This window comes from Myotis davidii, unplaced genomic scaffold, assembly GCF_000327345.1.
Source record: "Myotis davidii unplaced genomic scaffold, ASM32734v1 scaffold673, whole genome shotgun sequence".
Taxonomy (NCBI): domain Eukaryota; kingdom Metazoa; phylum Chordata; class Mammalia; order Chiroptera; family Vespertilionidae; genus Myotis; species Myotis davidii.
This window is the reverse complement of record NW_006286677.1, coordinates 1,290,655-1,305,747: the sequence shown is the minus strand read 5'-3', so window position 1 is coordinate 1,305,747 and position 15,093 is coordinate 1,290,655. Positions and strand designations below refer to the sequence as shown.

The window sequence follows — 15,093 nt, the reverse complement described above, 5'->3', positions numbered from 1 at the left end:
CAGGGGAGGAGCTCTGCCCAGCCACAAGCCAGGCTGAGGGCTGCCAGTACAGCGGTGGTGGTGGGAGCCTTTCCTGCCTCCTCAGCAGCACTAAGGATGTCTGATTGCAGTTTAGGCCTGCTCCTCGCTGGCAAGTGGACATCCCCCGAGGGCTGCCGGGCTGCCAGAGGGATGTCTGATTGCCATCTTAGGTCCAATCCCCCAGGGAGCAGGCCTAAGCCAGCAAGTGGTCACCCCTGAGGGATCCCAAACTGTGAGAGGGCACAGGCCGGGCTGAGGGACCCCCTCCCCCCGAGTGCACAAATTTTTGTGCACCAGGCCTCTAGTTTAGAAATAAAATCATACAAAGTATCTTCTGAAGGCAGGGATGAAGTTAAAAATCAGTAGCAGAAAGTAAACATTCCTCTTTTTTTGATGTTTTTATTTATTTCAGGGTGAGGGAGATAAAAACATCAATGATGAGAATCATGACTCCTGGTTCATGGATTGATCTCAACCACTGAGCTACACCAGCTGGGCTAAACAACCAATGGGTTAAAGAAGAAATTCCACATGGGAATGTAGAAAATATTTGGAGAACAAATTAAAACAAAACCCAATATACCAAAACTTATGGGATATAGCAAAAGCAGTAAGAGGAGGGAAGTTTATAGTACTAAATGCTACATTAAAAAAGAAGAGAGTTTGCCGAAACCGATTTGGCTCAGTGGATAGAGCGTCGGCCTGCGGACTGAAAGGTCCCAGGTTCGATTCCGGTCAAGGGCATGTACCTGGGTTGCGGGCACATCCCCAGTGGGAGATGTGCAGGAGGCAGCTGATCGATGTTTCTCTCTCATCGATGTTTCTAACTCTCTCTCTCCCTTTCTCTCTGTAAAAAATCAATAAAATATATTTAAAAAAAAAAAAAAAAAAGAAGAGAGTTCTCAAATCAACACTCTACCTTACCTCAAGAAACTAGAAAAATGGTCCTGCTTGTGTGGCTCTGTGGTTGAGAATTGGCCTGTGAACCAGGAGGTCACAGTTTGATTCCCAGCCATGACACTTCTGGGTTGTGACCTCAATCCCCAGTGGGAGTTGTGCAAGAGGCAGCCACTGATCATTGATCATTGATGTTTCATCTCTCTTTTCTTCTCCCTTCCTCTCTGAAGTCAATAAAAATATATTTTTTAAAAACTAGAAAAATAAAAATAAAATAAACTCCAAGTCAGCAGAAGGACGAAAATAACAGATTAGAGCAAAGATTAAGAGAATAGAAAAAAATTAATAAGACCAAAATGTTTGCTTTTTTTAAAGATTGGCAAAAGCTAGACTTAAGAAAAAAAGAGGATGCCCTGACCGGTTAGGCTCAGTGGATGGAGCGTTGGCCTTTGGACTGAAGGGTCCCAGGTTCGATTCTGGTCAAGGGCATGTACCTTGGTTGCGGGCACATTCCCAGTGGGGGGTGTGCAGGAGGCAGCTGATCGATGTTTCTCTCTCATCGATGTTTCTAACTCTCTATCCCTCTCCCTTCTCTGTAAAAAAAAAAAAAATCTATAAAATATATTTAAAAAAAAGAAAAAAGAGGAAAGACTCAAGTAGCTGAAATTAGAAACAGAAATAAGGATTTTAAGAGACTACTTTTGAACAATTGTATGTTAACAAATTGGATAACTTTCTGCAAACATATAACCCACTAAGATTGAGTCATGAAGAAATAAGAAATCTGAACAAATCTTTTCTAAATTAGGGATCAAAAACCTCCCAACAAAGAAAAGCTCAAGCCGAAACCGGTTTAGCTCAGTGGATAGAGCGTCGGCCTGCGGACTGAAGGGTCCCAGGTTCGATTCCGGTCAAGGGCATGTACCTGGGTTGCAGGCACATCCCCAGTGGGGGATGTGCAGGAGGCAGCTGGTCGATGTTTCTCTCTCATCGATGTTTCTAACTCTCTGTCTCTCTCCCTTTCTCTCTGTGAAAAATCAATAAAATATATTAAAAAAAAAAGAAAAAGAAAAAGAAAAGCTCAAGACTCCATGGCTTCACTGCAGAATCATAGTAACAATTTAAAGGAGAAGTAATACCAGTTTTTTCCCATTGTTTCAAAGAATTGAAAAGGAAGGAATACTCCTAAACTCATTTTATGAGGCCAGTATTACCTGATCCCCAAATCAAACAAAAACAAGCCAGAGGGGAAAAAACTGCATACCAACATCCCTGATGAATATTGATGCAAAAAACCCCTAACAAAATACTAGCAAACTGAATTCACCAGCACATTAAAAGTATTATACACAGTGACCAAGTGGGATTTATGGCTGGAACATAACAAAAATTAATGTCATATACTACATTAACAAAATGAAGGACAAAGCACATATGATCATCTCAATTGAGGTAGAAAAAACATTTGACAAAAATTCAGCATTTTTCCCATGCTCAACAAACTAGACTAGAAGGAAGCTTCCTGAACATAATAGCCATATACTGGTATGCAAAGCCCACAGTGAACATCATAGTCAATGTGGAAAGACTGAAATCTCTGCCTCTACAGCAGTTGTTCTCAACCTTGACTGCACATTAGAATCACCTGGGAATCTTTTTTAAAATCCTGATTTCTGGGCTTCATCCTCCGGAAATTCTGTTCCTTTGTTACTAATATAGTGGCCTCACCCAAGAGGTTCTGGGTTGGTAGGAGGTGCTCACTCTTACACCCCTGTCCTTGGTAGCTTGCTTGCCTGCTGCTGCCATTGTGGCTCCACCCCCTAACAAAGAAACAATGAGGGTATTCCTAAGGCTTAGGAAGAGCCACACCCAAGGGGCCAACGAGCCTCATGTGGCTGCCGAGCCGCAGTTTGCCAACCACTGCTCTAGAGGATTAAGGCAAGGATACCCACTCTCACCACTATCATTTATCATAGTACAAGTTATAGTCAGAACAATAAAACAAGGAAAGGATTAAGACATACAAATTGGCCCTGACTGGTTTGGCTCAGTGGATAGAGTGTCGGCCTGTGGACTGAAGGGTCCCAGGTTCAATTCTGGTCAGGGGCATGTACCTTGATTGCAGGCACATCCCCAGTAGGGAGTGTGCAGGAGGCAGCTGATCGATGTTTCTCTCTCATCAATGTTTCTAGCTCTCTATCCCTCTCCCTTCCTCTCTGTAAAAAATCAATAAAATATATTTTTTTTAAAAAGACATACAAATTAGAAAGGAAGAAATAAAGTGATCTGTTCACAGATGACATGATTTTTTTTATTATAGAAAACCCTAAATATGCCAGAAAAACTGTTGGAACCAATAAACAAATTTAGAAAAGTTGTTAGATACAAATCAACAGTCAAAAATTTGTTACATTTCTATACAATAACAATGACCAATCTGAAAAGGAAATTCAGAAAACAATCCCATTTATTATAGCATCAAAAAAGATTATTTAGTAATAAACTTAGCCAAGGAGATGAAAGACTTATACATTGAAAACTACAAAGCATTACTAACCAAATTCAAATAAATGGAAAGACATCCTATATCATGGGTTTGAAAGACTTACTGTTTAAATGTCCATACTGGTCAAAGTGATCTACAGATTCAGTGCAATTTCTATCAAAATTCCATGGCATTTTTTGCAAAAATGGGGGTGGGTGGGAGGAATTCTGTAATTTCTATGGAATCTCAAAGGACTCTAAATAGCCAGAACAATCTTTTTTTTAAAGATAAAGTTGTTTTTTAATATGTTTTTATTGATTTCAGAGAGGAAGGGAAAGGGAGAGAGAGAGATACATCAATGATGAGAATCACTGATCAGCTGCCTTTTGCATGCCACCCACTGGGGATTGAGCCCACAACCTGGGCATGTGCCTTTGACCGGAATCAAACCAGGACCCTTTAGTCCACGGGCCAACAACACTCTATCCATTGAGCCAAACCGTCTAGGGCACCAAAACAATCTTTTAATGAGAACAAAGTTTGAGGTCTCACACTCCCTGATTTCAAAGCAGCAGCACTTAAGATGGTGTGGTACTGACATAAAGATAGATAATGTAGACTATTGGAACAAAATACAGAGTCTAGAAACAAACTCTTGCATTTATGTACAAACAACTGAACAAGGGTACCAGGACTATACAGCGAGGAAAAGTTCGCCTACATAATAAATGGTGTTAGGAAAACTGTGTTCACAAGCAAAGTAATGAATTTGAACCTTTAATTTGCAATATATACAAAAATTAATGAATGGATTACAGACCTACAATGTAAAACATTAAACTCCTAGAAGAAAACATAGGGGTAAAGCTTCAATTGAATTTAGCAATGATAACTTGGCTACGACACCAAAGCACAGGCAACACAAGCAAAAATAGACAAATAGGGCTACACCAAACTTAACAATTTTCTGCATGTCAAAGGAAATAACTGGAAGAAGTCTTTTTTTCTGTAGTATCATTTTAAAGTGTTTCCAGTTGTACCTTAGCTGGTTTGGCTCAGTGGATAGGAGCTGTGGGCCAAAGGGTCCTAGGTTCGATTCCTATCAAAGGCATGTACCTTGGCTGCAAGCTCCTCCTCTGCACGGACCCTGGTCAGGGCACATGCAGGAGGCAACCAATCGAAGTGTTTCTCTCACATCGATGTTTCTGTCTTTTCCTTCTTTCTTCCACTCTCCCTAAAAATCAATGGAAAAATATCCTCAGGGGAGGATTAACATACATACATACATAAATGTGTTTACAGTTGTGCTAATATATATGACATCTTTTAACATGTAGATGAAGCATTTATTCATATAAATAAACACTACAGTATAAATCTTGACATTTTTGTTTATAGGACTAGTTTTGAATTTTATAAATCAGATGATCTTTGCTCTATTATTAGAAAATGTTAATCACATTTTGCTCCTTGAACCTATTTAGTGGGCCAGCTTTTAATTTTTTCCATATTCCGCAGCTCCTCCATTTTTAGTTTCAACAATTTTTACCAGTTCATTTTAAACTGACACCTGCTTTCAAAATTCAGGTTATAGAAAAAACTATATGTAAAGCATAATTATAATAATTTTATGGATTTCTATATGGCTAAAGGGACAATACCTTTACAATTATTCTGATATGGAAAGGCAGTATATTTTAGATGTGTTTTTATTCTAAAAAGTAAAGCTTAGTAATTACAACTCATCTATATATCAAATTCATAGAATAATAAAAGAGATTTGTTCCCTTTGAAATATGTAAATATGATATCTGACAGTGCATTTGAATTGTCCTTGTTGTGATATACACAGCTCAAAATAAATGAGTTTCTGTTTGTGTGCTATTTAGCTAAAGGCAATGAAAATAGTTGAAAATGTTTTTGTTCTTTGGGAATTTTTTCATTCTGATTTATTAAAAATAGAGCTGGAAAAATGTTTGAGAGCTTGCTTTGTGAGATACTCCTCAGCCCTATAAATGCAAATACAGTGACTTTCCATTGATAGAAGAAACATAAGTAAACCCCTTGGAAATTTATGAAATATTTATGATGATGAAGGAAAAGTTGTGAAAAAATTATTCTTTTTATGAGTAAAATACATATTTTATTGGTTTTTTAGTCTCCTTTTGATATAAATTGGTTTAAACAAACTTAGCTTGGGTATTTTCTCTTGCACCTTCATCAGTTAGTTACTAATATAGCACGATCATGTTATAATAAGATTAGTGGCAATTAGAAAACTCACTTGGGAGTTGTTTTCTAAGTGTTTATTTGCAAATGATGCAGCTATCTACCACAGCCTATAAAGCAGCGGTTCTCAACCTGTGGGTCGCGACCCCTTTGGCGGTCAAACGTCCCTTTCACAGGGGTCGCCTAAGACCATCCTGCATATCAGATATTTACATTACGATTCATAACAGTAGCAACATTACAGTTATGAAGTAGCAACGAAAATAATTTTATGGTTGGGTCACAACTTGAGGAACTGTATTTAAAGGGCCAGCAGGTTGAGAACCACTGCTAAAGGGAAAGGGGGAATTTGTAATTAGAAGATGAAGATATTCAAACCTTAGTTTCTGTCTGATACCAGGTTAAAGAAATCAGTATCCATTTGTAGATAAGTGTGGAATTTAGTGATTGTTTTTGAAAATCAGGAACATGAGGAGGATTAGCAAACTTGTGAGTTTTTTTTTTTTTAAATATATTTTATTGATTTTTTACAGAGAGAAAGGGAGAGAGATACAGAGTTAGAAACATCGATGAGAGAGAAACATCGACCAGCTGCCTCCTGCACATCCCCCACTGGGGATGTGCCCGCAACCCAGGTACATGCCCTTGACCGGAATCGAACCTGGGACCGACGCTCAGGCCGACGCTCTATCCACTGAGCCAAACCGGTTTCGGCAATTTGTGAGTTTTTAAAGCAAGGCATTTGTGTGACAGCTAATAAACAAGACATTTGAAAGTGAACTTTTCCTTTCCTGTACCTATTTATAAATGTTCTTCCTGTGCTGTTCATGTAGCAGTGTTCCTTCAAAGCTCTGTAGGGTAAACTTGTCAGTGTGGCTGCTCTCTGATCAAAAAGATGAACTAATAGCTGGGGATTATAGGAATGAAGGTATGTGAGATGAAGACCTTATCATCTTACCCATTGTCTTCATAAACTACCAGAAGTAGCCTACTAGTTAGGCAGTATATGAACTTGTTTACTGTTATTATATTTATCTAGGATTCTTAGTCTCTGATTTTTCTTCCTATTATTAAGACAATAACAAAAATACTCAGTAGGAATTTCCACTTCATGGGTGAGTTAAGGTCTGCTTTAGGATGTAAAAAATTTAGCACCACCAACCAGATTGTTATTTGGAAATTGTCCCTGAACTAATGAAACATCTTGGCTCATGAATAGATGCTTTTTCTTTTATAAGTGCTAGTTCTTTTTGCTTTTTAATAAGTGCTTATGTAAATCAAAGCATAAATATTGAATAGAATTATAGAAAGGCAGTAATGAACTTATTAATACTGTATGAGCACAGAATAGAAGAAGAAGCAGCAAATATGTTCCTGTACTTCAGTAATGGGTGACATATATGGAGTACTTACCATGTTTCAGGAACTGTGCAATAAACAGTTTAAACCCCAGAATCTTATAATATAGGTGCTGTTTTTATCCCTATTTTATAAAACAGGCTCAGAGAGACTCAGTAACATCCAGGATTCACAAATAAGTAGTGAGGCCAGAAGTCAAACCTAGGTCCCTAACTCCAGACTCCTACTCAGGGCTGCCTCGGGAAGTGCTGCGGATAGCCTGCGCATACTGCATGAATGGTGCCTCCTAAGACTCCCCACTTGCACAGCTGAACCAGACCACCTTCCTGCTGTATAGCAGGCACATTTCCAAGTGCCAAGGATAAGGAGATTAAGCCAATGTGCTTCTAGTAGAAGGGGACACACACATAATGAATAGTATGATCATATGCAGGGTAGAGTTGGAAGCAAAGGCAAGAGAGCTATCAGTTTTCTCTGTGTCCCTCCTGTTCATACTTCTCATACTATAAACTGGCATTACTTCCTTCTCATAAGTTTATAGCACATCTGTGTCCTTTTTTTATTCTTCATCACTACATCCTGTTGAAGTAAGGAGGAAACGTTGTTACTTTAGAGATAGAAAAAGAAGCCCAGAAAGGGTAAGGGCCTTTCCTAGAGGCACAGTAAATCATTGGTACCAGAAAAATAATTTAGGGCCCCAAATGACAGTAAATTTCCTTAGTATACTAGGAAATTGCACATTTCCCTGAAATTATTCTAAGCCAAGAATCTTTTCCTCCTTTTTTCCCTCATTCAATTCATGATCTTTTCCAAGCTTTTATATTTTCTAAGCTTGCAAATGTGTAGAAAATCTTTTTCTGGTGTTCAGGAAATAATGTGGTTATTGAAAATAGATAACTTCTATACTGAAGGCATACCTCAGAGATACTGCGTGTTCAGTTCTAAACCACCACAGTATAGCGAGTCGTAATCTATTTCCAGTGGAGGGTCTTGTCTTCAATTTGTGAAAAAAAAAACGCACATCTGTGAAACACCATAAAGCAAGGTGCACTAAAACGAGGTATGCCCAGATATGGCCAGGGTAGCTTCTGTGGACCCCACAATGGAAATGCAGCTGCACTGTACAGGGTGTTCTTCAGGGAAAGGGCGTGGTGATATGGCAGCTCCCTGTGGGAAGATCCATGGATGGCTTCTCTGCCTTAGGCCACAGCTAACAGCTCAGGGACCAGATGAAGCAGATTTTATTGTACATAGGACAAACTCAACCTGTGTCAGCTTAAGCAACATTTGCAGGGCAGGAAGATAAAGTCTCATAACATGCTGGAGGTGCTAGAAATCCAGGGGTGTTTGCTGAATTGCTTGTGATGGTACCCAGTGAGGAAGGGCATACAGAGTGCGCACACACTTGCCTTCTCAGAGTCGTCATTTGACAATTAAGTCAAACATTGTGGGGAATGTTTGTCATTCATTTCATTTTGATCTGGGTACTACTCTCATTCAGGTATCAGGTTGATAGTAATGTCATTGTATCTGTATACTGCAATATTTAATAAGACATTCTTTTTTCCTTTCCCAAATTGCTAGTAAAAATGGTTCTAATTGTTTTGGATCAGGGATTATTTTAAGAATTTAGTGGAAGCACTCTCTCCAGGAAAATGCACATACTTTAAAATTTTTACATATTTATTTTATTGATTAATTTCAGAGAGGGAGAGAAACATCAATGTTGAGAAAGGATCATCGGTGGGCTGCCTCCTGCAGGCCACCTACTCAGCATTGAGGCCGCAACCTGGGGATTTGAACCATGACCTCCTGGTTCATAGGTCGACACTCAACCACTGAGCCACGCAGACAGGCCAAAATTTTACATATTTCAAGGAGTTCATGTCCCTTCCTCCCCGCAAAAGCCTATCTGTGAGCTGTAGAGTGAGGGTAAATAACCTTTGCTGTAGCCTTTCCATAGGCACTGTGATTAATATCTAAAGAAATTCTGTAATTTTTTATAGTTGTTTTACAGAAAATGTATTTAATGTTCTTCCATATTGATGAAAAGTAAACACAGAATGCTTTAAATGAGAACACAGATATACATTGTGCATCGGGAAATATTTATCAAAACTTAAATTTTGAATAATAGTTGTCTAATATTTACTTTTGTCTCCCTCTTTTAAAGCTTGGTAAAATGCGGCTGACAATTCCATGTCGGGCCCTTACCTGTTCTCATCTGCAGTGTTTTGATGCAACTCTTTATATTCAAATGAATGAGAAAAAGCCAACCTGGGTTTGTCCTGTCTGTGATAAAAAGGCTCCGTATGAGCACCTTATTATTGATGGGTATGTCACTTTAAAGTTTTTCCTTGTAATGGCGTTATCTGGGTTTGTTATTATCAGGTCAGGTTTTCTGAGTTACATATTTTTAGAATTTTTATGATTCTACAAATAATATTTTTCAAACCAAATAATAGTATGAACATTTTCTCTTTTTAACTTGATGTCCTCATTTGGAAAATGCATGCTTTACCGTCAGTGCCTCCTGACTTTACCATTTAACCACCAATAGTTCCAAGCAGGGTTATGCTTACACCTTTTCCTAACGTGAATCCATCTATCCCTAGACATGCAGACCATGTTAGAGAGAAAATAAGAGAATTGTGAAACTGGCTAACGTAAGCTCACCAGAAACTGGGCTTTTTAGAAGTTAGCCTGTTTTTGGAGATTTTCTCATGCCTGTCCCTGCTGTAAGGGCTCCTAAACCGATCCACATACTGAATGAGTACCAGCTTACTTTGTTTTTTATTTTCTCTGAAATACTCGTGTTTGTCTTTCTTCTCCACCTATAGCATCATGACAATCTATATTTTTAACACTCATGTTTTATCTACCCTACCAAACATCTTGGAATGTTCCTCTAAATTTTCCCCTATTCTCTAGCTTCCCCCCCCCCACCCTCCCCCGTTTTGCCACTGAACAAAAAGAAACTGAAAAAAAAGAATCTTCTTGATATTTCCTATACTCTCTAACAAAACACTCAAGGCAACTTATCTGTAGTATTTGAGAAAACATAGGAGTCTGAAGGTGTAACATGAGAAATGGAATACATTTAGCAATACAAGGGTATCCCAGAGGTTGAAAGATGTTAGACCAGTCAATAGGGGGAAAGTAAACATGTAATCTAATGTTTAATTTTTCATAGATAACAATGATCACTAATAAATCTCAATTGAATAATAATATTTTACCAATTGTATATTATATTGCTTTAGACCTCCCATCAATTGAGATTTCTTTGTTATTCTAAAAGTCATGTATGCATACATATATATACACCCATACACTTAATGAAGAATTAAAAAAGATAGGAAAATTAAAAAGCTTTTGTAGTGTGTTATTTTCACAATTGTGATTGCACAGTATTAATATTTTTATCTGATTTCATTTAACATTATAACCTAAGAATTTGACCATTAGTTTTACACATTTTTGCAAGTCTCATTTTTTAATATCTCCATGATATTTATCAGGAGGCTTAACATTCAATACATGTCTTGTATTTATTGCTTCAGTTAATCAAACAAGATATGCTTATTAGAGGCAATTTGGACTCTGTAAAAAAGGTATGAAGAAATATACAGTTTCACACTCAGAGATAAGTGCTATTTCTGTACCATGTACACAACGAATTTTATTTAAGTGTAAGGTTTTCTTTTCTTGGCCTCTTCCTACTTTCTGTGAACATTTTCCCATACTAACAAATGTTTAGAAATCTCTTTTTTCATGGTTACATAATGTTTTCTTGCATAAAGGTACCATAATATAAATAACTACTTTCTATTTAGCTCTAGATTTTGAGAACAAGTATAACTTATCTGGTCCACTTTCTTCTTTCTCATTTAAACTTGTACAAAACATGAAGGATCTGAATGTTTTTTTAACAGTAATAATTCTAATCTATCTTCATTTAAAATGTGATATTCAAAAGACAAATTGTGTTTTATAGCTTGTTTATGGAAATCCTGAAGTACTGTACAGATTGTGATGAAATACAGTTTAAGGAAGATGGCTCTTGGGCACCTATGAGATCAAAAAAGGAAGTACAAGAAGTTTCTTCCTCTTACAATGGAGTTGATGGTGAGTGATTTTTTTTTAAAGGTGGGCAATCTTCCTGCTCTTAAAATACTCAAATTTTATAAAAACCACTCAACTCAATAACTTTTTAAAAAAATATATTTTATTGATTTTTTACAGACAGGAAGGGAGAGGGATAGAGAGCTAGAAACATCGATGAGAGAGAAACATCGATCAGCTGCCTCCTGCACACTCCCCACTGGGGATGTTCCCGCAACTAAGGTATATGCCCTTGACCGGAATCGAACCTGGGACCCTTGAGTCCGCAGGCCGATGCTCTAGCCACTGAGCCAAACCGGTTAGGGCTCAATAACTCCTATTAAATTATTAATTAAATGTTCAAAAGTAGTAAAGCTCCTTTTAAACTCACTTTGCCAGCTTTTAAAATGTTGTGGTATAAGATTTCAAAGATTTCAATAAGTCTTTATAAAATCATGCTTTTGAAATGGTATCCTTTTAAATTTTTAGCAGATTGGTACAGATTTGTGAACATTCTTTTATTTGCTTTTTTTTCTTTTCCTGGCTTTCAGTATGTTTTTGCTCGAGAGACGCTATATGACTTTTTAAAAATGTTACCACAGCATTACTTAAGTATATCAGGTACTGTACAGATAAACATACATAATAAATAGGCTTTGCGCTCAAGCTGCTTTTATTCTGAAATGGACATACATTTTGATTGTCTTGATTCAGAATTATTTTTCAAAAAAATTTTTTTAGCCAATACTAAATAGTAGTTTTAAACTTAGGCAAACAGAACCACTTTTGGTTTTCTACTCTCTGACCCCAGCAATATTGTAAGTCTAAACTATAACTGATAAATTAACTCATGAGCACACTCATGAGAAAAAAGAGGTGTCATAGGTCTTTTTTGCCTTGTGTTTTAATCATTCCCACACAGGATGCTTGAGCTCCACACTAGAGCATCAGGTAACTTCTCACCACCAGTCCTCAAATAAAAATAAGAAAGTAGAGGTGATTGACCTCACCATAGACAGTTCTTCCGATGAAGAGGAGGAAGAGCCACCTGCCAAGAGGGCCTGTCCTTCCCTATCTCCCACGTCACCACTAAATAATAAAAGGTAAGTGCTGAGACCTTAAACTAAGAGTCGTCATGAAAATTAATTTTGCAAATAGGATCTTCCAAATAAAATGAGTATGCATGATTATAAGACTTAATTAGCAATCAAATAATAAGTTGAATTTTTTTCCCTAGTGTGTGATATTCTTGAGGGGTTTGGATAATGCATTAAATTAGATATAGAATTCATCAAACCAAAATATGGTTTTAGTACAGTGGTTCTCAAATTTTGGTGTACATCAGAATCACTCAGAGGGCTTATTAAAACATACATTGCTTCCCTACCCATCACTGTCTGATTTAGGAATAAGGACTGAGAAATTTTATTTTTCTAAGAACTTCCCAAGTGGTCCAGTGCTCATAGGATTTAGAACATTTACTCAATTTGGGAAGTATATGCTGTAAAATTAACTCTAAGTAGGATGTTTCAAGTAGAAAACAAGAAGAACAGATAAATACTTTCAACCTGCCTCAGTGTGTGAGGCTGGCAATGAAAGAAGTCTAACTTAACTTTGCAGTACACATAATGCTTTCTTTATAAAAAATATATTTGTAAAAAAAAAAAAAGGAATTCTTACCTTTTGCAACAGCATGGATGGAACTGGAGAGCATTATGCTAAGCGAAATAAGCCAGAGAAAGATAAATATCACATGATCTCGCTCCGTATGTAATACCTTAATCAATAAAGAAAAGAAAAATATATTTGTTTTGGTTTCAGAGAGGAAGGGAAAGGGAGACAGAGATAGAAACAGTGATAGAGAATCATTGATTGACTGGCTGCCTCTTGTATATCCCACACTGGGTATCGAGCCCACAACCAACCCGAGCATGTGCCCTGCCCAGGAATCGAACCATGACCTCCTGGTTCATAGGTTGACGCTCAACCACTGAGCCACACCAGGCAGGCTATTGCTTTCTATTTTGCAGACTCATTTCCCATTAAGCCTCATCCTATATAATAAAACCGTAATATGTAAATTGACCGAACAGTGGAACGACCAGGGTGCAGAGGGAGGGGATGGTGGTCGGGGAGTGGCAGCGACCAGCAGCAGCAAAGGGGTGATGGGCTGAGGGGCAGGGCCAGCTCCTTGCCAGCCGGTGCCATCCCCAGATCAGTCTGCCCAGTTGCCTTCCACAGAGGGAGACCAGACTGCAGCTCCATGGGGAGCGGGCCTAAGCCATTAGACATCTCCTGAGGGCTCCCAGACTGTGAGAGGGTGCAGGTGGACTGAGGGACCAGCCCTCCTACCCCACCCCACCCTTGTCGCCCCAAGTACGTGAATTTCCGTGCACTGGGCCAATACTATCAATAATAATGTACCTTGGTTATGCTTCAGTTCAGTTCATGAAACACTTATCTATTTTATATAAGATATTTCATGCTAAGTAAACATGAGTGGTAATAAAATGGGTATGTACAATCTTAACCTTGAAGGGTTCAGCACATTGTAGAAGATGATAAAACAAGATAACTCTAGTTGTACTCTTAAACAGACTGTTAGTCTCCTAGACACATGGGGATTCTCAGCAAAAAGACATGCTTTGCTGTGAAGCACAATAGTAGCCCACTAAAGATTAGAAATAGATGTGCCTCTTTTTAGGTATATATTGGAATTATACAGCCTGTTGTAACTGAATAAGAGCTGTTTTTAAAAATCTCCTTCCAATAAATGGTAGTGCCTGGAGAAAGAATGTAAGTGAAAGAAAGAAAGTCCACAGAAGGCATTATTACAGATTTCAGGGTTCAGGAAAGAAAGTCAAGATCAGGAGACATTTTTTTTTGCTTGGAGTCAAATTACTTTCAGGTTTGCTATTATTTGATGAGATAAAACGATATTCTATTTTAATATATTTACTAGAGGCCCAATGCACGAATTCGTGCACAGGTGGGGTCCATCCTGGGACAGAGCAGGGTTGGACCTGTTGGGAGGAGGGGACTGCAGTGGGACGTTGGCTGGCCTACCTGCCCCATCAGGGCCCGATTAGGGCCAGGCCGGCTGCGGGGAGGGGTCATGGGCAACTGGCTGGAAGGCACCGCCCCCAAATGGGGTGGGGGGGTCATCGGGGGCCAGTGGCCGGGGGAGGGGCCATGGGAGGTTGGCTGTTGGCCCCACCCCCATCCCCCATCGGGCTGGTTTGCTGGCCCCGGTGGGCGTCATAGTGACCGGCATTCCGGTAGCTGGCTTTTTATGTATGTAGATAATTACTTGAAAGATTAAGTTGCAACAGTAAATGCATAATTGTCATAAATGTAGCTCCTCACTTGTTAGAGGATTTTGACTATTTCAGGAATCTTGGTGTATAAACAAACATAACACAGGATGGTATTTCCACTCTAGAGTAGCTTATCTCAGCATACAGACAGAAATAAAAACAATTAGTGCATTATTCTAAACAAAATGAATATTTAAACACTAATTCTACTTCAAATCCTACTTTATGAACATTTTACCTCTGATTATATGTAAACTGTAATAATTTTACTGTCTGAATATACATTTTTCCCTTAAAGGAAACTTTTTTGAGTGTTTAGAAAAGTAACGTTTCTTCTTTGGATGTTTATGTTGCTGTTCCTCCAAAAATAGCTTTGTTTATTATATTTGGAAAATTACATTAGGTGCATTAACTACTTCTTGAGCTTCCCAATGCATAACTGAACCCAGGCATAGTATTTGCAAATGCCAGATCTTTCTCTGTATTCAGATAAAACAAGCAACTTGGGAGTTTATGACATTCTGAGAAGAATAGTGCCATGTTCAATACCAGTGGCCATTTTATAATAACGACTAGCCAAAAAATAGAAGCCTAAAGGCAGCATATTGCATTTGTTATTGTGTGCTGTAAAGGAGGAAATGCGTTTCAGAATGTTACCACAAAATTGAAAGAGAAGGAGAC

The 15,093-nt window shown here is 38.2% G+C and overlaps 1 protein-coding gene across 4 annotated transcripts in view; it reads left to right on the top strand.

Annotated features, from left to right (window-relative positions):
- Nucleotides 1-15,093, top strand: part of PIAS1 (protein inhibitor of activated STAT 1) — a 101,016-nt gene that overhangs the window by 80,466 nt on the left and 5,457 nt on the right. For all 4 annotated transcript variants that reach the window (XM_015560446.1, XM_015560447.1, XM_006758393.2 and 1 more), the window contains 3 exons: nt 9,165-9,325; nt 10,989-11,119; nt 12,018-12,198. In XM_015560446.1, coding sequence (XP_015415932.1) covers nt 9,165-9,325; nt 10,989-11,119; nt 12,018-12,198 — 473 coding nt within the window. The remainder of the gene's footprint in view (nt 1-9,164; nt 9,326-10,988; nt 11,120-12,017; nt 12,199-15,093) is intronic.